Source organism: Aquila chrysaetos, chromosome 1 (assembly GCF_900496995.4).
Source record: "Aquila chrysaetos chrysaetos chromosome 1, bAquChr1.4, whole genome shotgun sequence".
NCBI lineage: Eukaryota > Metazoa > Chordata > Aves > Accipitriformes > Accipitridae > Aquila > Aquila chrysaetos.
In genome coordinates, this window is record NC_044004.1 from 68,179,956 (window position 1) to 68,201,228 (window position 21,273).

At 37.5% G+C, this 21,273-nt stretch overlaps 1 protein-coding gene across 2 annotated transcripts in view; it reads right to left on the reverse strand.

Annotated features, from left to right (window-relative positions):
- Positions 1–18,249, reverse strand: part of EDNRA (endothelin receptor type A) — a 35,000-nt gene extending 16,751 nt beyond the window's left edge. Inside the window, exons 1-3 of one of the 2 annotated variants that reach the window (XM_030021451.2) lie at positions 17,996–18,249; positions 14,558–15,038; positions 1,570–1,697 (exon numbers count right to left, since the gene is read on the reverse strand). In XM_030021451.2, the coding sequence (XP_029877311.1) occupies positions 1,570–1,697; positions 14,558–14,959 (530 nt within the window). In that variant the 5' untranslated portion in view covers positions 14,960–15,038; positions 17,996–18,249. Of the gene's footprint in view, positions 1–1,569; positions 1,698–14,557; positions 15,039–17,973 lie in introns of both variants that reach the window. The other variant, XM_030021442.2, reaches the window with a different exon arrangement.
- Positions 18,250–21,273: the final 3,024 nt, after the last annotated feature.

The window sequence follows — 21,273 nt, forward strand, 5'->3', positions numbered from 1 at the left end:
ACACAATTCCATATTTACTCATTTTTCATACTAAAAAGCAAACAGTAGGTGATGTGGAATTTTGTATTAATGTGACTATGCTACTTTCAGCACCTGACCTAACTTGTTGAAGGTGCTCTCTGATCCTGATTTTATGTTGATTTAACCTAGATATACTTCATGTTAGCCAATATCAGAATCTGGCTGTACACATCTGTTTTCTAACACACATTCTCTGCAACCATTTACTAGAGTAGCACCAGATGATAAAGAATATGTCCTTGGCAAAGTGTGCAAACTGAGGGAGGAAATTACATAGTCTGAGTCTGATCCCATACAAGACTTTATACTCAAATGGAAACAGCATTTGGTTGTTGTGAGGATTAGCAAATCAGTGCTTGTAAAAATATATATATGCATATATAAAGTGGTAGCTTCAACTGACTTCCAGTTTATGAAAGTGCATGTAACAGTAGGACTAAATCTAGTGAAACTGCATTGGTCAGGACTTACCTAACAAACTGTTTCATATGTGCTTGATCTATGATTTATTCCTTAGAGCAGTTCATGGGATTGTATTTTATGCTGGGCTGATATTGTTTGAGAAACAGAATTCTTTTTGTAGTTGTCAGACTCAAAAATGGAAATAGAACACTTGCCTATATTACATTTTTTTTTGTTTCTGGCTTCAGCTAATGAGTTACTTATGCAATAAGGAACTGTATTTCAGCTACAGATACTACTAAGTTACTCATCAGTTGCAAACGTTGTACATCAACTTCTTATGTAAAAACAAACCCAGATTAATTTTAAAGTTTCTTTTACCTTTGCATTGCTGTACTAATACCCATAATGTATTTTATTTATCAATATTTACTGTATCAGAATTACTGATATTTTGGATGAGAACATGATCAAGTAAACTCAAGACCAATAAAAATAGCTTTTACACAAGTCAAGTCTTCATCTGCTATTGCCTTATATGTATGAAGAGAAAAAGCATAAAAGAATAATGTTCAAAAGCATCTTAGCTGTTGTTCTATCAAAAAGTTTATGTGTCTTCCCGAGCACTTTTAGCAGAGGCATTAATTTCCAAACTATCAACGTCAAACTATCAAAGCAAGTTTCCAACATGTTTTTCAATAAAACTCAATTAGTTATAAAAGTTATCAAAATAAATGCTGTAATTATGGTCCATAGGCAGTGAGTTGAAAAAATTGTTTTTAAGACTAAAGATTATGATCCTGTTCAAATACAAAACAAACATGAAGTCATATGAAAGAAAGAAGTCTGAATACTGAGTCAAATCCTGATAAATTTTTGTTTGGTAAAGGAAATTGAAAGAATGCTTTATTAGAGCTTTTAAATACCTTTAAAAAAAACCTGTAAATTTAATTAGTCCAATGGCTTCATATTATACTTTGAGCCACAGATGTGGTGCTTTGTTATAGCCAGGATATCAAAAAACAGAATATAAGTTACATCTATACTGTGATCTGCCTGCTAAGAAGACCATACTGAGTCCTCCCAGTTTTCGGAAAACTGCAAGGGCAAGAACAGTGTCTATCAAAAGAGTAAAACATACTGTACCTGTCCACACTAAGGGCACAGAGATTAAGGACTGTGATTCCCACTGATGCCTTCTGTATAAAGGGAAGGAATTTGCAAAGAAATTGTCCAAATTCAGAATCTCCAAAAGGCCACTTCTGAGCAAGGAGCTAAAGAGAAGATATAAAATAATCAGAATATTTAAACAGTAACTTAGCAATTATGTAACAATTGTAATTATTTCTTGTCTTAGACACAGCCATTGTAACCTTGAATTCTCCATACCTCAAGCATATCCTTAGCACTGAGTGAACCTGGGAAGTAACTGCTGCTATAGAAGCACAGGGGGTGAAAGTTTGAACTCAGGTGTCGACCTTGTACCGTTGTAATAGCAACTTGCATTGTTAAAAGAGTTTTTATTATTGTGCTTCAGCCACCAGTACTGAGTAATGAAAATCTAACTCAGCCCTGTCGTAAATGGTTGCAATTACCACGTCCCAGAACCAAGCAGTCAAAGCGTAACTCGCAGTTCTTAATGAAGTACCTCAGAGCCAAATTCTCATGCTGCATGCAAGTAGATTCTTGTCATTGTAAATGTACCACTATGTAACTCACGACGATATTCACTGCCAGATTCTTAAGCGTGTGGAGAAAATACTGTACATACATAATTTGTTCCATATTATGTTTTAAAGGATTAACATCTTACATACATGTGGGCTGTACTACAAGGCAACAGAAAAGCACCCATTTGGAAAGATGTGAATGAGTGGCTGGGGTTTAGATTAGTATTTCCAAGGAGGCATTTATATAACAAATACGAATACACTGATTCATGTGAATAGTTGTGAATAATTAGCATGTAAACAGTAATCTTTCTTGCTGTAACTGTTAAAGCATTGAACAAGTATACATACAAAATACAGGCTATTATTCAGGATAGTCAAATCTACAAATGACTGCAGAATCACAGATCTCCCTTTACTGGGTGCCTGGCAGTAAAATGGCAAATTACATTAAATGTAAGTTAGTGCAATAAACGAAAAATTATGAAGTCCATACAAACTACTGAGCTCTAACTTAGCTGATTCCATTCAAGAAAGGAATCTTACAGTTGCCATGAATAGCTCTTTTGAAAAATGAAGTCACTAAACCTTCTCCAGAAGGGGAAGAGTCACTCTTGCACTACCGTTTTTTTTAATCTTCTTCCCTAAGCCTCTGCTACTGAGCCTTTGTCAGGGGTAGGATACTGGATGAGAGGTAAGACGAGTTTTTGTGTGATGTAGCCCAGCAGTTCTTATGCTCTTACCAACTTCTGTTAAAGTGGTTGTGTAACAGAGAGCACTAGATTTGAAATGAAAATATCAAGTGCTTGAGCCAGATGTGTAACTTTGTCAACATCCTAGTTGATGTTGTATCCACTATATAAACAGGGGGCATATTTTCAAAGGCAGTAATAATAATTGTCTTACTGGATAATTAACTAATTATTACTACTGTGTAGTCATTGGATTTATATTAAGCCTTACTGAACAAAGGCTAGAACACAGAATATTTTGATGGTACCATCTAAATTTGGAGATGTTTTTATTTGCTTCAGAGGAAGAGACCAAATTATACACTATGAAGTAACAATTATAAGCCAAACCCAAGCTTCTGAAAGCTTCTAAAACCTAATTTTACTGAATTTTTGAAGATAGTCAGATCCAGACCTGGGACTGTTTTATGGAACTAAAATAGATTTAAACTTCACAACAGTTTTATTTTCAAGTGCATGAGATGGAGCTAAACTGTAAACAAGCATTTCCAATAAATAGAGTATAGGTGATGCGCCACTGTCTAGCTGCCCCTGGGCAAGAGCGCAAAATGGAAGAGAGAGAACAAGGAACCATACTTTCATCTGCACAAACGTGCAAGGACTGACGCCATTGCATTCTGCACACAAACATTAGTTGTGTTCTTTCCACGATAAACACAACCTATGAATCATATATTTTTAACATTTTTACAGTTAAAACTGAACAAAGATGATACTGTTTGGAATATGAATAAATCAATAGAAATTTGAATTGTTGTTTTCAGAGTCTACTTTCTTGCAGACCTGTTCTGCCAGGCCATCTTTATACTTGGGCAGACTTCTTTGCTTACAGTCACTTCATGTTTTGAGAGTTATCTTTGCAACCACAAGGACTAGAAAATTTTTTCAGCAGATGCTTAGGCTCTGGAAAACACTCATCTAGTAAGAGTGGGTGGATTCTGTCTGCAGAATTAGAAAAAAAAAATTGGTTGTAGCTCAGGACTGCAGTATTCAAAGTAAACATTTTCTTTCTATTTAAATTACTGTTAAATTGAAACATACTAATAATCACTACCTTTAACAATATAAATGTTAACTATGAGGAGTTAAAATTCACATCTCTCTTTATCTCAGTTAAGGTAGGAGTTACCTTTCTGTTTTTTCACAGCATGAGTTTTTCAGAGCACTTTGCTATAGAGTACAGGATGTTTATCACTGAATGCCAGATTTGTAGGAATTCATCTTCTCTTTATAGTCAGTCCTGATCTGGCTTTTTCACATCCCCTCTTTTTTGCAGCCATTCATCACAATGCTAAATTACTTGTGCTTTTTTCTCCCCAAATAATACCTCAAAAATGCTGGAAGCAGCTATGTACTACATGCTGCCTATGTCTCTCTAGGACCACATTCATATTGTCATTTGATTACTTGTATTTCAAGACAGATTTTAGCAATTCATAACTTTCCGCCAACTGGGTTGGCTAATACTATGAAGCAAACTTATGTGTATGACTGGTCATTAAATAGGAAAGGCGTTATCTGTTAGGCATTATATTTTTTACTGGATTATTTTTTCTCTTCAGCTGATTTTTAAAATGAGATTTCTCAACATAAGCTATAGGATCAATCCAAGTTTGTCTACTCCCTGTATGTTGCTGTGTGTTTTCTGGCATATTGAGAACTCTTGCCTTCTTCAAGGAAGCCGAGTATCTTATTTACCATCAAGACCACAACAGAGAAAATGTGAGCACCTTTGCAATGGTATTCCAGTTTAGGACAATCATATTTAGTGAAAGCAAATCCCCATTGTGCCAGAAGGCCAGGGAGTGGATCACTAGGGTTGGTGATTTAACTATTGTCAGTACCTTCAGTAACAAAGGTAATGAGATTATACCTGCAAGCTGCTGATTAGTTCCTCTGATTTTATCTGTATTTATGGACTTAATTAAATACATTGAAAGTTCCAGCAGAATTATTTTCTAGGTAGATTCACAACATTATAACAAATGTTTGCATGGCCTATTTTTGCCTCTTGCCTAGAACTCTTCCATGAGGCTTTAGCTTATGTAGGGGCTGCAGAAAAAATGTTGGAAGAAGAAGGGGCAATCTGAATCCATGGTAATTCTCCAACCAGTTGTAGTCACATGGAATTTCAGCTCCAGACTCTTGTCTGGGTTTGGGTAAAATCAAAATAGTTTTCAGGAACCACTGTGTGAAGGCTAAATTATAAATGGCACTGCCAGGGAAAAGAGGTCCTACCAGACTTTTGTCAATCCCCTGTGCCAACCAGAGCCCCAAAACTGATTTACCATTATTGATCACACTTTAAAAGGCAATCAAAAGATAGACACCTATTCATTTATGTGCACTGACTGTGGCTGTAGTGTACACCCAGCAATAGAAACGAGCAAGCACTTTGTAGTGACTGTGAAAGTCTGTTACTACAAGGCAAATATTAGCTTCAAAAAGAAAAGTGTTGTACTTGAAAAAGGTTCACTAACTCATTACTCCTCAGAGGGAAGCTTTATCATGGTTCCAGCATGTACACATCTTCCCCACACCCCAGGAAGCTCTCTTTTTATAAGATTAAAAGTATTTTATTCCTTTTGTTTCTTACACTTTTCCACTAATTGAAATAACATCAGTACCAAATCATTAGACATTCTTTTTAAGTTGATTTTAATCAAAATCACTAGGATCAGAATTAAGTTACTTGATTTTTAAGATTAACTTTGCAATCATTTCTGTGGGTATACTCAATTATCGTTCCGCATCAGCTATGCATTCATTAGTTCCCCTTGGATCAGGTGCCAGTTTTTTCTTCTGTAGATATTTTTAGTTGGCAAATGTGATCCTGTCTTTGGTTTTACTAATTTTACATCAAAACAAGTGCATTGCCCTCTGTTCTGCCCTAGCAGGGTACAGAAACTTCAGAGGGAAATAACACATTTATTTTGTATAAAAAAATGGGCCCAGGAAATTAATTGAATTAGTCCTGATTTACTTAGGGATGATATAAGAACTGGGACTTCTGGCTCTGCTCTTCCAGTGCTTTTGTATGTTTTAATATCCAAACAAAATGAATATAAAATTTTAGCAGATTACATTTTCTCTCGAGGCACAAGGATAGGAGGAATCAGGCTGACTATCCCAACTTGTATCCCAGTTCCCTCTGAGTTGGTCAAATGGATTGTGCTTTTGCAAACCCAGTTACAAAATCTCTGAGGTTTCAAAATAAGACATGCGGCAAAGGAAATGCGCTTTTCCCCTTGTGCAGTTTGCAATTTAGGAGTATTTCATACAGTTCAACTGTGGTGCAATTTCTGAGCGAGAAAAGAGTGTCGTCAACAGCATATTTTTACGCTGAAATCAGAAACCAAGATTTCAAGGTTCTGCTGTCGCTCTTAAAAAACCTCAGCAAAGTGACCAGACAGCCGCAGCTTCCCTGATCATCCCCCCTTCTCTGCTGCTTTATATGGCCTCTCTGCCCTGACGCTGCAGCTTGAAACAAACAAAACAGCAGCACTGAGAACATTCCTTTGCAATGATTTTTAAATGTCACTCCGTTGATTTTATTCTAGTGCTGTTGCTATTTTCTAAGCCCCATTAGTTTACTAGCTGATGTACAAAACATAAAGTCTTACTGTGCATCCCAAGCAATTTATATGTAGTCTAAAAGTGAGAATGTTATAATCCAGCCACGAGTATTCACCAGTACATACGCGTGTGCATCCACAGTCTTTATCTAATACTGGGCTGATACTGTGTGTTTACAGGCAGATGATGACCCTGGAGCTCAGCCCAAAATAGATGGACTGGGTTAGGTGCTGGATGTGAACCAGCTCTGAGCTGCTCTATAAAAACTGCTTTGGTTCAACAACTACATGTCAAGACGTCCTCTCTCTCTGCCACATGGCATTGAGGATGAAAGCAAAGGTTTCATACCTGCCCCTTCCTGCTCTCATCTAATCCTAGTGCTCTAGAGCCTTCCTCTTCCTACATCCACTTGGGACCATTGTTGTGCTGGCAGACAAGATCTGTTTCCCAGAAACTGAACTGTGTTTCGTACAGATAGAGCTTGCCCCTCATGCCACCCCCATGCAGGATACTCTCCTGAGTTTCATGACGTTTAAGTGTTCAATGATACTGATGGAACAACTCTGGCACAACCCCAGCTGTCAGAGTTTCTTCTCTGTCTTCAGCAGGACAAACAGAAATACCTTCTTTATTCCATGACTTCTGTTACATTTGTGCAGTAATGGAGAAAGGGATCAAACAAGCAAGATAATGTCTAGTTGTATGTGACAAGCATCTCCTAACTGTGCAGTAGGAGTTACAAAACCAGTGTATTCCAGGGTGATTTCCTTTCCTTGCAACATAGCCCAGAATGAAAGACAAGAGAAATTCCTTTGGTTTTGTCAGATCAGCACATTTGGGGTATTTTTTTCCTTGTTTTTTAAGGCTAGTTTCCTCTAGGACACATTGAGCTTTCTTGGCAAAACTCTTTCTTAAATTATGTTCTACAATTATGTATGCCCTTGTCTGCTTCAAGGCACGGGCCAAGTATGGTAGCTGGTGTTTTGGTTGGAATCCAGGTGAAATCTGACTGAACATGGAAGTGTCCAAGGTCTATACCACTGAGCTGACTGCATTAAGTGAGAAAAGATGATGATTCTGACTGAAGTGTTCCTCCTGGCTCTGATCTGCAAAGCTGGTTAGTTAGGAAGAAGGGTGGATTGAGTCTCCTGCTTGTGGTATTTTGATTGTGGTATTTTGATTCAGTGACTCAACTGGGCCTCTTCTGTCCCCATGAAACTTCATAAGACAAGAATTCACTGCATGTTCTCAAGCCTTTCTCTTCTTCCTACAACCCCTATATCCAAGAGAGAATTGCATTGCAGGACAATCGTAATCCATTTCTTGCTTGGGACCCACAGACTGTTGCTCATCCCAAATATGTAAGCCAGCTGTGCTCCACCACTTTGCTGGAAAGAGGGAGAGCTGTAAGGGTGAAGGAGAGAGAACACAGTCTGTCTCTAGGTATTCCTTCCCTTTCCGCTGCTGGAGTGAAAAGCCTTAACTTTGGGAAGGACAGTGAGCAGAGGAAAAGTAGAGGAAAACAAAGAGCAAGACTAACCTTTATAATGCAGGGCACAAGACCAATATTGAGTATATCATGGTGACATGATAGTTCGGGCTTCTGCTAACTCTGGCATCACTTGGGTTTTTCCTTATACTTATATTCCTGGTACTGCCATGGTAGAGAATGTACACTGCATCTCTTCAGCTGTTCCTTGCAGGAAATACATTCCTAATTTTGCTACAACCAAAGACTGTCGTCTTTCCACTTTGGGTGGGTAAAAGACTGACTGTGTTTTCTTCTGGAAAGAAGAAAGGTTATGTGGGGATGCATGAGAACCATCAAAGATATTTTTTCCTCTGAATTGCCCTACCACAGCTTTTTCTGCTACTTTGCTCATCTTTCTCCATCTGAGTAAAAGTGGAGATAGCAGAGGGTCTCATGCCATTTCATGAATGCCTACAGTCTTTTTCTCCTGCTTAGGCAGCTATGGAAGGGCATGTATAGTTTTTCCACAAGATAAAATAGATTATACTTCAAGAGATCCTGAAAGGTAAGAAAACAAATGCCCTGTTTTGAAGCAGAACATTCTGTCTCAACTAACTGGTAAAAAAAGTAAATCCTATTTACGTTCTTGTTAAAATGTTTATATTTATTACAAAAATCTACTTAGTGGTAAAGCATTCCTAACAACTCTAGACATCTCTGCTGTGGTATTTTTGCTGTTTACAAAGTAGGATTAGTTTCTTTTTTGTTGTTCCGTGGTGTTGGCTAACTTCCCATCCTTTTAGGTAGACTGTTTCTCAAGCTGTGCTGCTCTTCCTCAGGGAAATGAGCTGCAAGGTGTGCTTATGAGCATGGTGATTTGTTGAAAAGAATTTTTTCAATCCCTGGGCAAAATACTGCTTTTGTTATTCTTCCAGCTGTGTTGTCCTTTGAGTGTTACTAAAGAGAGTGACAGGATTGCTAAGAAATACTGTGGAACTTGTAAACCCTGGATATGCATAATCCAAACAATTCCTTGTTATCTGTATAGTTCAGCTGATTGAAAAATAAAGAGGGCGAACATACTAAAATATTCTGTTAAACCTAGAGTCTCTAGGTACTGTACAGTATTACAAATCCACAGAACAGCAAGGCAGGCATGAGATGTGAAATTGAAGATGAGGGAGAGGCTGCCTGTGCATTGAACATATATCCCACCCCTCCAAAGTCCAGCCATTAGTTTAAGGCGGAGTGGATCTTGAACTAAGACCTAGGACATAAAATCTCTTCATTAACTCCTACCTTGATATGCACATTAAACACTTTCTGCTAGGAAGCTGTAATCTGTAAATGGAGAGAACAGATTCCTGATGGACTTCCCTTCCCTGTTCCATTTTGGGTAACTTCTGCCTTCAGGACCCAGCGATCAATTCCTGTGCTACCTCTAAATTTCTTTTATGTATGATCACTACATGGAGACATACACCCAAATAATAGGTCATGTTCTGAGCAAGTTATATGGATTTCTGCATCACACTGGGCTACCAATGTGTTGCTTCTTGTAGTCACTAATAAGAATTCAGTGAAAGCCAGAATGCAGTTGTTAAACTAGTGGCCTCAGACTTTCCTACTGGTGTTGGTACTTCATTGAGAAATATAGGCTGCACATACATCAAATTTTGCTTTTAAAGGGGGGTGTGTGTCTTTTCTAAGTAGACTTAACTTTATGTGTGCTATGGGCTTGGCTTTACACTCCTTTGGCACAAAACTATAACTACTGTGGATGTCACTTGCTCTATTAGTTTACGGGATCAGTCCCACTGTGTTTAATTTATCACCCCTGCTTATGTATAATATTAATTCCATCAGTAAAGGTAATCAGATATGCCAAATAATTTGTGATTAAGAAGGGATTGGTCTAACACTTATGTATTTGCTCTGATGTTGAAAAACGTCCATGACTAGAAATGCCTCAGCTAAGTCTTCCTTTACTGAAGACAAAATGGCTGAAGATGTTTGCTTACTGCCAGCTACCTTTTATATTTAGATTCTTAATGTTCTAGGTGGACTACTCAGATATAGATGCTGTTGCAACTAAGGTAAGCGTGAATACCAATTTACTAACAAAAAAGCTTAGTTTATTAAAGAAAACATCATCTTCTTGAGCTGTTTGAGCAGTGAACACTCTTGCTTGTTTTCTGGGTAGACATCTTTCATTTTATACCAGTAAAATAATTAGGAAAAAGTTTTGTTATTCACATTTAAAGAAACAGGTTAAAAGCTGGCTCATTTGCTTCATCTACTTTTTTATAAACTAACTGTTTAAGGAGTTAAGCATGTTAAGATGTAAGGCAATATAATTTATGTCAATCCTATGTAGGTCAGTTTTCAATAAATAGAACTCATTTAAACATTTTTATCTAAAATGCATAAAAATGGAAACAGAGACAGCTCAGAACTTCACAGTTACACAGTTAAAACTGAATTTTGCCATTCTAAAGGTGAGAGTCTTGCCCTAGAGTGTTTCTAGCTCCCTGAGCTCAGAAAAGATCTATGGACAGCTTTTTTTGTGGAAAGCACCTGTTGTTCTTGCTGTTGCTCTGCTAAACTTTAGTCAGGGACAGCAGCAGCAGCAGCCATGAGGCCTTTCCAGAGCTTGAGCGCAGCCAAGGCAATAGCGGTGCTATGGATATTCTGCTGCTGTCTGTGTATAGCCTCAGAAAACCGTCTAGTTTCTTTATGGAAAGCAGTCCTCTAAGGAAGTTTTCATATATTGCATCCAAACTTAGCTTGTTTGCTACAAATACACATGGCAGTGATGGGTAATGCAGGTGATGCAGCAACTTTCAGCTACATGTGCTATGCCATCTGATGCTAGAAAAGGAGGTATGAAACCCGTCTCTTCTTCCTCTGGGCCCTCTGCAGCAGCAGAAAACATGAAAGTTGTATTTCCCAATCTTCTTTTCACTACAAAGAAGTCATTCTTACTGATTTGGAGGCTTTAGGCTTTGACATCTTGAATGTCTTGAGATGGGTATGTTTTGGGTAAAGAGGAAACTATTTGGGCCCAGGTGCTGCAAACATGATTGAAAAGGAAATTGTCTTAGTTCGGTCTCTTAAGGCTGGATTTATAACTGGCACCCTTCCTGTAAAACTCAATTGGTTACAATTTTTAATTTTGATTTGATACTATGAGTGGATATACTAGCAGTAATTAAGTGTAATGGGGCTTTAATACATACAGAATATCTTCAAAGGAGGCTAGTGAATATTACTCACATCTCAATCCATTTAACAAATTGCTAAGGGGAATCCACTATATAGTTACAGTAATTGGAGAAAGTAAGGGGGAATTTTTGAGCCTACTGTACTGTGAAGAAAGGATAATAATGTCAAACACCTGTGACAGTATCTTTAGCTGACATAAATTACATAATTTCTTCCCCCCCCCCCCCCCCCCCCCCAGCATCACATCTTTGTTAATTGTGTAAATGCATAACAGAATGATGGACTCAATTCTCCTGGGACCTTACATTTTCAATTACTATAATCTTACAGCTGCTTCTGTCTAATGATTTGTACAATGGATTTGAATATCAGTAACATTACCTACTTCTCTTTTGAAAGTATTTTCAAAATAGTTAAGGCTACCTTATGTTTCAGGAAAGTGATTATACCCATTTCTGATATTACATTATAATTACATAGTATTACCCATTTTGTTCTATACAGTGTGGCCATCCTAATACTGTACTATTGGTTATTTTAATATGCAGATGAATGCTTGTTTACTCTAATTCTGATTTCAGAGCTGTTTTGTCCTCCTAAAAATGAAGATCTGACCTATAAGGTATTAAGTGTTCGACACCATTTTTTTTATATAGGGTACTAATACATTGTTCAACATGAGGCTGACTCTGAAGCTAAAAGAATCTTTAAAATAAAGTTCAGAACTAAGTGTATAAAATACTTCAAAATTTAAACTTTAAAACAAAAATAAAACCATGCTAATTTTCTTCCTTGAAAAACTATCACTTCCACTTTCAAGCTGTGATATTTCCAGTGGCCACCCTGATACTGTCACTCAACAAAAGGAGCTAAATGGTGCCACAGATTTTAGGATCCCTAGTGATACAAACAGGAATGCCATTGAACAAACTTTAAAATCAGGTCCTAATGTAAGCAGACATATTACTGAATGGTTTATATGAAAAATGGACTAAAAATAATAATAATATTTCTTATCAGAAGTACTAGAACTCACTTATAAATGCTATAAATGCTTCCCTGTATGCAGAATACATGCAGCTAACCTTATATGACAAGATGGTTGAATATGGTAATTTTTAAGTAATTTATTTTGGAGGTTCAAGCACTCAAAAAATTACTAAATGCTAGAATTATACTTGTAAATGCGATTTTAATTCTGCCTTCTTACATGTGGGAATTAACTTTCATTGATGTCAAGGGGCTGCAGTTTCATTCACAGCCTTTATTTATCAAATACTTCTCTGCAGTACAGAAATAAATTTTCACATAGGCTAAGGTAATTTCATTTGTACAGAGGTATTCAGAACTACAGTTCAGCTCACTGTGTAAGATATAGCAAGGCAAGTGAACCTACAGAATGCCAAAGAAGTGTCAGAAAATGAATAGAAAAAAAGTATTGCAAAGTAATAAAGGGAATGTAAAAAATATTGTTTGTTACTTTTAACTAAACTTCTAAAGAATTTTTAGAAGACCATCTAAAGGCAATTCTGAAAGGCAAAATTAACTCCAGATTTCCATTCTTCTTTGTGAAGAAGCAGCAGAACTCTTGAAAGGTTAGAAAAAAATGTGTAATAAAAATACCTGTCCTTTCCCAAACTCAGCTCTGAAAAAAACACATGCCATTTTTCCTTAACATTTCTATCAGAAATACCACAAGAAGTAAGAACACTGCCTTAACAATTATCCATAAAGACATCAGGATAATTTAGCAGGGAGGCAACTGTAATGCATCATGGGAGATGCAGTCCAGGCTACAAGTCCTGTTTGCTAAGAATAATGGAAACATGCAGAACCCCAAATCCATGTCCCATTAGGCATCCACACAGCTGTGGAAGACAGGTGAATCTCAAATCAGACAGAGGCTAATCTTTCTCATCAGTTTGTTAATCCAAAATACTCTACAGATAACTGCTATTTTATCAACAAGTTGATAATTTAATTTTCCAGGTGGAATATTGAAAAGTGGAAACTAGTATTTCCATTAAATCACGTGCATTATTATTAACAGTCTTTATCCTAGTTTCAAATTCATATTCTATTAAAACTAGATAAAGTTAAATGACTTATCTGAAATTTATACTGCTGGAAGATCAGAACCAGGTACCACATTCTACCATAGATAATACGCCTCTGTACAAATGTAATGTATGCACATATACATACTTTTAATCCATTAATTAATTCAAATTTTTATGATCTTGTCCAATCAATACCTGCCTTATAATGGAGCTCAATAGTTTGTCAATGGTTCTATAGATAAAAAATACATCTTTTCAATTCACTGTCTCTTTAATTTTAAAATCCAATTTGAAACCATACGACACTAGTTATTATAAAGTTATGCATTAAAATGTTTTGTTTAAAACACATGTAAATAAAACTAAAGTCTCTGGAATCTTTAAGGGACAAAATTATGAGGAATGGGTTTTTTTCATTATATTGCTTAGTGTTTTATTTTCTAACAGAAACATGTTAATTTTTTACTGAGAAAAGAAAGAAAAATTATAATACCCTATCAGCTATGCACCTGTATACAATCCATAAAGATATAGACAGAAGCTTACAAAATTCTTTGATGATTTTCTAAGATAAGTTAATATCAGCGAGATATATTAAAAAAAGAACTCAGTTCTGTTCATTCAAGCCTGTCCTGGAATCGTGCAAGTTACATTAGTAAACACATATTACATCAGAAAAAGCACTGCTTTATGGCTTTGTTTAATTAAAATGGAAAATAAAAAAGTGGGGCAGGATAACTTTATACCAGATTAAAGAATTGCTGAGGATCCTTTCTATACTTTGAGAATTGCAGATGACACTAACATTTCAAAAATGTTCTGTGATATAATTAATTTTACTAACTCTGGAATAATTTTGAGAATCTGCTATTAATGAATATTAAATTAAAACCTTAACCCTCAACTTAACTGACGTAATCTCTCTCCGCAAAGTCATAACATGAAGCCTGCAGATCACAGAGAGTATTTTCTGTAAAAACATAAAGTAAGGATAGGATATTCCAAAAATAGCAATTAGTCCGATGCTGTAAGTCCATCAAGGAGGAGAACAGTTTATAAAAAGTCTTCCCTCATAAATTCTTTCGCTAGCTATAGTAGCTGTAGTAAATGGAGGGTTCCTGTAAAATGCCCAAGGCCACGCTTTGATTAAGAGCTAACCAAATGATAACCTATATCATCTTTGAAAGGAGATGCACTTTTTCTTTATGGAGATGAGACCTGAGAGCAAGGGTTTTGTTGTAGGACAAAAAGGAGTTGCATTTTGTCTTAAGCGGACTATTCATTGACAAAAGAGCACTACTTAGACAGAAGTAACCATAGAGAACAGACAGCATACTTGTAAGGAAACTGGAATTAGAATGTATTGTTGTTGCATCCTACCTTGTACACAATGATAGGAATATCAATGACAATATAGATAAGGTCTCCTAGTGCCAGACTGGCTATCAGTGCATTCGGGCCATTCCTCATACACTTGTTCTGGTAAATGATCCTCAGCAGAGTTGCATTCCCAACCATTCCAACGATGAAAATAGCACAAGATACCACCGTGTTAATGTATTTAAAAGTTTCAGCAATCTTAGTCTGCTGGGAGCATTTGACAGTTTGGTTGGACACCTGGGGCTGTCTGGTGGTGAGGAGTATGCTGGATTCGATCCCTGAGAAAGTGGAAAAGTAGTTTCCCAAGTCACTCCGATTGGCAGCATATCTGTCAGAGCTGTCACTGAGGACAAATCCCGCAACCAGCAGCAGCAAGCAAACTCTTAAACACGAGGCTTCCATCCTGAAGTCCCCAAAGAGGAAATTCAGTGAGACAGGGTTTTTTCAGTATTTCGGTGAGATACTTCTCAATTCTTCACCTGTGGGGAGAAACAATAAGCAAAAAAACAAAAAAGAAGAAAGAAACACAGAATCAATATGACAGGTAGACTAACACACCCTGTTTCTGCCTTAGGAAGGGTATTTGAATGTACAGTCTCTACAGCACATACATATAAATACCTGTTTAGAATCACTGTGCTACTCTGAAATCTAGATTTCCCACATTAACTGTCTGACAAAAGGCAAACACACAAAAAATTTCCATAAGTAATTGATGGCTTATACAAATGAGATCCCACAAAAACCTGTTAGTTTGAGACAGAATTTGTGTATGAACAGGAAAAATACGGTAGACAAAGTTCTGTTTTAAAATATAGTCTTGCAAGAAAAGTAAAGCAGCAGAGAGGGGCTTTGGAGACTGCTGAATGAGATTTTAGCTAAAATAAAAGGTTATTTTTTTTCTTTGAAAAAGGTAACAGCACTGCATTAATAATTAAAGGTAGTAAATTTATTAATTTCCTGAATATTTTTTATATATCGCAACAATGAGGCTTTATATTATCTTTCTCGGACTTTCTAATTACCTGGATTTCAAATGAAGACTGAAAATACATGTATTTCAAATCAGATTTTGGACCAAAGTCCCTCAATATTAGGAGGAAGACTTTTATAGTCTCAGGGCAGACCTCTGGCCAGGAAAAGCCCTTCAAACTTGATGTGTCGTTTGGTTCCTGAATGTCATTGCAACTCATGTTCAGTACTTATCCACAGTGAAGCCAATTATAAAAATTTAAGCTCTTTTAAAGATAAAAACTACTTAGGTTAGTATTCTAAGCAACAACTCGTGACATTTCCAGATAGGAAAGGAAGCATCATAGCATTCTGTCCCAGTAAGTATGACTGCCTATGTGTAACCACCAGAGCTGGCTCCCTGCCACAGGGGGTATAGATACCACACCTCCAGTGAAACCAAGGAGGCCATTCAAGTTCATTTCCTTGAAGCCTCAGTTAATTTACGATAAAGATTTCTTTACATGGCTCATATCTGCAAAACAAGACTAAGTGCTCTGCAGTGTTGCCAAAAGAAGAGTAGAAAGTAAAGTATTTATAACTTTCTGATTTCTAGAGACTCACATGAAGGATTTGGGAGGATCCTTTTAAATAAATTAATCCTAATTTCATTCCCTATGGGGCTGTTAAGTCAGAAATTTACCAGAGAAAGAATGTGGGAGACAATTTACTGATAGGACTTCTGGAGGCAGTCACAGTATAAATATTTACTACTATTACCCTCTTCTGTTGTGTGTGGTCTGTAGAAGTGTGTGTGTGTGCCTATACACAGCAGCAAAGGCAATGTTAACCTGAGGATTCCTCTCTGGCATGTAGAGTGCTATCCCTCACAGACCAGGGATCCACGTTTACAGTCTTTTATATTGGTGTATTTGAGACGAGCATCTGACCAACCATGAGCTCCTATGCACTCAATTTTAAAGTTTCATATACTAAATAGTAAATCCTTCTTTATTAAATGCTAGTTACGACTGTATCTCAGGGCAGTTAGCAACAGTTTGCATGATGTAAATGCTTTCACTTTAGGTTTCTAAATCACATCAGAAACAACAGAAGTATTTGACTGTAACTCTTTTCAGGCAAGTTTGAGTACTTTTATTACTTACTATGACTATGTTTCCCCAATTTACAAATGGAAAAACTGAATCACTAATGATTTAAATGACTTTCCCAAGTTCATACTTGCCCAAGTAAATGTGATACAGTTATGAACAGAACCCACAGCCCTATTCTTTAGTGGTTATGTTAGTATCCTCCTTATTTAATGATGTTGTCTTGTGAAAAGTTGATATATCTATCATATGAAGACGGTGGTAGCATGGCAATCAGGCAGCCAGCATGCAAAGCTAGGAACAAAATTGCCAATTACCATCTCTTCCCTATCCCAGAAGAAACATTTCATTATGAGGGAAAACTAGAAAAATTCTAATATAATGATTTCAAAGGATATTTTCTTACAGATTCAGGACAGTCCTTCATTCCTCTGTGCGTATTTTCAAAGTACGTACATTGTTACAGAATAGAACGTTTGCTGTCTCATATAAGTAACATACTAGCATCCGTAATAACTTTTTGTAATAACATAATCTAGTATTCTCCTTCACGTGTAATCTGAATACCTGGAGCGTGGGAGGTGGTTGTGTTAATCTGGAGGGCACATGCATGTGCTGTGCCTCTGCCCCTGCAGCACCGCAGAAGGAGCCGCAGATGCGGAGAACAAAACTCCTAACTTGCTTGGGCTATGACGCCCTAAAAATTCCCATGCCGAGATTCACAAGGAGGGACCATACTACTGGAAATGAAATTGTTCGAAGTATTAAAGACGAGCTAAAACGTTAACAGTAGTTAATCTGCCCAAAAGGCAGCTGAGATGTCAACCGGAGCAAATAAACTTCACCAGGGCTGAACGCAATACTGCCGACGAGACGAATTTCTCTCGGTCGTCTCCGGCTGCAGCACGGACAGCGAGCGCGCTTTGCTCTCGGGGTATTTGCCGTGTATTTCTTCCTCTAACACGAAAGAAAACATCCTCTGCTTGTAACACTAGCAAAAGATCAGTTCGAACGGGCGCTTGGCAAATCGTTAGCCCTACCTCCCCTGCAGCCTATACAGAGCATCCGACAAGGTCTATGTATTGTTAAACTTTATTTAATAGCCGATATCCCAAGCTGCCTTGTGCCTGTCTCTTGTTCTCTCTCTCCCTCCCTCCCTCCCTCCCTCTCTCTCCCCCCCACCCGCGCACACACACACATACACACACACACAGGGTGCACCGCCGTCGCCTAATCGTTATCGGGAGCGTTATCGAGAAGTGCTGAAAGTGTCCCGCGGCTGTGGGCCGGGCTCTCCCCGGGAACGGGCAGGGGCTCCGGCCCGGCTCAGCCGGCAGCGGACCGCGCACTCACCCCCGCCGTGCCGCCTCCTCCTCCGCCGGGCTCCGGCTCCGGCTCCGGCTCCGGCTCCGGCTCCGGCTCCGGCTCATGCTGGGGCTGCCGCCGCGGCTGCTGAGAATTGCCTCCGAGTGGCTTTTCCTGGGATAGTCTTACCAGATCCTCCCGCCTGCCTCTGACTGGGTGGGATTGCAAATCTCCACCTCCCCTCCAGCAGCAAAGGAAAGAGACGGACTGCAGAAGTCAGAGCGTCCCCTCTTTTCTGCCCCCTCCCCCAATTAAAACAAACCTCCAGCCCAAACTGAGCCCCTGCCAACGTTAAACACAAAGGCTGCCTCCCGGGCACAGGGGAACACTGAGCCCTTTAACCGTTTCCTCGCCGAAATTGAGCTGAACTACTTTGCTCGACTCGTCTAAACAGCAGCCTTGGGAATCCACTACTGCAGCTGCCTGCTAATAGCACATAGGGGTCTCAGAAAGGCTGGGTGTCTGATCGAACCAGAGGACATAGGAGCCCTGTGCAGAGCAGGGGAAGAAAAAAACCATCTCCTCATGAAATATACAGCTTTTGCTTTGCTTCTTCCCCGGGTTTGGCCAGGATTGTAATATGGTTCCAAGACAATCAGTAAAACTCGATGTGTAAGAGCTTAAGAAATGCTGGATCTGAAAACAGTGACTGCTCCTGGGTGAAAATTTCTGTGGTCCATCCAGGACACACCTTGCTAATAATACCTCTTAGTTTTCAAGACCAAAAATGCATTTACAAAGATAATAAAAGTGTAACATTTTCTGGCATTCCTGTGTTTCCTAATAATGTTCTGTCAAGGGAGTGGTACAAAACAACTTGCACAGAAAAAGTGGGAAGTTCTATTATAGCTAACCTTTTCTCATGATGAAAAAATACCAGGGTATCATAGGCAGCAGCTTGTACTGGAAACAGTTTCAAAATCCCTTCATGCTAGCAAGTTCAAGAAATGTTGAGTCCCTTGTTGAATCATTTCAGGATCCTCATTTCATGGCAAGTTTCTGTCTGGCCGTACCACAGAAGTTATTTTCTAAACACATATGGGTTTCCTTTGAATACAAAAAGGCAGTCTTCCTAAATATGATATAAAAATACGTGGTCCTAAAAGAATAAAAACAGACTGAAAAGAACAATAGAAAATGTGATGCTAGTGGCCTGCAGAATTAAAATATCTGGCACTAAATTATGTAAGAGATTGCTTTGAACTTTATGAGTTTTGCCTAGTTAAAAGAATGTTTCTGTAGACATTATTTTAAATCATCTCATAAATCTTGAACAGGAAAAAACAGCATCTGGATTGACTGGAATAGCAATACTTTATTTCTTCTAGAAAATCATCTCAGTTAAATGATGTGTCAAAACACACGATCCTTGAAGGAACATTAGTGTTCAGGCTGAGAATCACAAGAAGCCTACTGTTTGCAAATCAGGTAGAAAAGTTTAATTCAAAATCTCAAGTTGCCCTGAAGTTGAATATATGCTGATAAGCCACTAAATTGTCCATATATTAGTAAAAGTTATTTTAAATTCTTTACAATTTGGTCATAGATGATGTGCCTTGTCAAGAATCATCTGTATCATAGCGTGTTGGAAAACTATTGAAGAGCTAGGAAGGGTGTACTTAAAGATCATGCGCACTTTACAGAGTGCTTTATCAAATGCAATTCTTAAATCTCTTATATGTTCTCTAAATGTTCTTTAACACCCTATTCCTTTCCTAGGACCATTTGACCTTTGTGTCTAAACAACTAGAGTTGTTAAAAAAAAATGAAATTTATATTTCTGATCTCATCCAAACACACGTTTGACCTTCCAATTCCTAATTCCATTAATTTGGAAGGTTTACATCATATATTCAGACACTGCCATGCATAACTGTGTTTACTATTAAATGAAATAATCAAATTTACTAATGCTGTTAAAGATCTATTTCAAAATAAGAAAAAAGAGAGCTCTTTATTACCACTGTGAATGCTTCTATTATTGCCAACCCACATAAGTAGTATTAATTATTAGAAATTACTGAATTGCTCAGTCCTGTGTTCTTTGTTATTATGATTGTTGTTTATTTATTAGTTGGATCTTTGTTCTGTCTTTAATCTTCAGGTGTCTAAAACTGTGTTGAATTCTCATCTTAAACTAAGTTAAATTCAAAAGTTATATTTAATTGTTCCTGCTAGGGTTTTTTTTACTGTGTTCAGGAAAGTAACATGGAAAAGGAAGTTATGTATGAATTATCCAAAAACTGCAGCTGCAAATGGAGTTGACCTCAGCTACTAAGAAAAGTGATAAAATACAGTTCTTTACACCAAGATATTTTCAGTTACTAGAGATGCTTTCACCATCATTGTAGGACTGCTCTCCTGTGCGTGCATTCTTTTATGGAAGAGTTCTTGACCGAGGACTCTGTCTTCCAGATTCACCACAGTGAAAGTGTTTCCTCTGACCTTTTCTGTTTTGTGTTTTCAACAAACTACTTAGCTTGTCTTGCACAACTTCAAAGATTCAGAGTAAGGGTAATATATTAGTCTCATTACAAAATAACCCATTATACTTCAGTTTTAAGGATACCTGTGTTTTACAGCTGGAGTCATGCGTCAAGAAGACTCTCAACTTTTTAAAAGCTATTAATTTTCCTGAAGCCTTCAGGTATTAGAAAGGAATACTTCAATGCTAGTGTCACTAGCCTGATGAAACTAAAGCTACAATGCCTTTTATACAGCTACCTCAGAGGCAATAAAAGAGGATCTTTAGTTATGTTTGGAGGAGTTAATTTTATTTGATTGAAATGAATGTTTAGCAAATGTATTACCTGTTAAGCCACTCATCCTCTCAGATTTGGTATGAAATAGGAACATATGTTCATCGGTTCATGGACTCCTAAATTGCATTCCTGGGATTCAAAAGACCAAAATCAAAACCAGAGATTGTCTATAATTGGCATTTTCATAAGCAGTCATTTGATGTGTTTATAATCTGTAGCATTTTCAGAAAATCAGAAGAGTTATTAATAGCAAAGTATGTAAATATCTAATCATTTTACTTTCTTCCACTTGATTTCTGTTATCATTTTTTTTCCCTCAAGAAACAATACAAAATATTATGTTAGGAGCCACTTGGATAATTTGGAAAAATGAACCTAGATACTTTGGTTAAAATACTGGACAACTGTTTCAGTTTGAATTCAATAAGTAGACCTAGTGAATAATTTTGCTTTGTATTTTTTAGATAAAAAGGAACTCAGAAAATCCAAAACATTTCACAGAAACATGCTAATTTGAAAAATATTT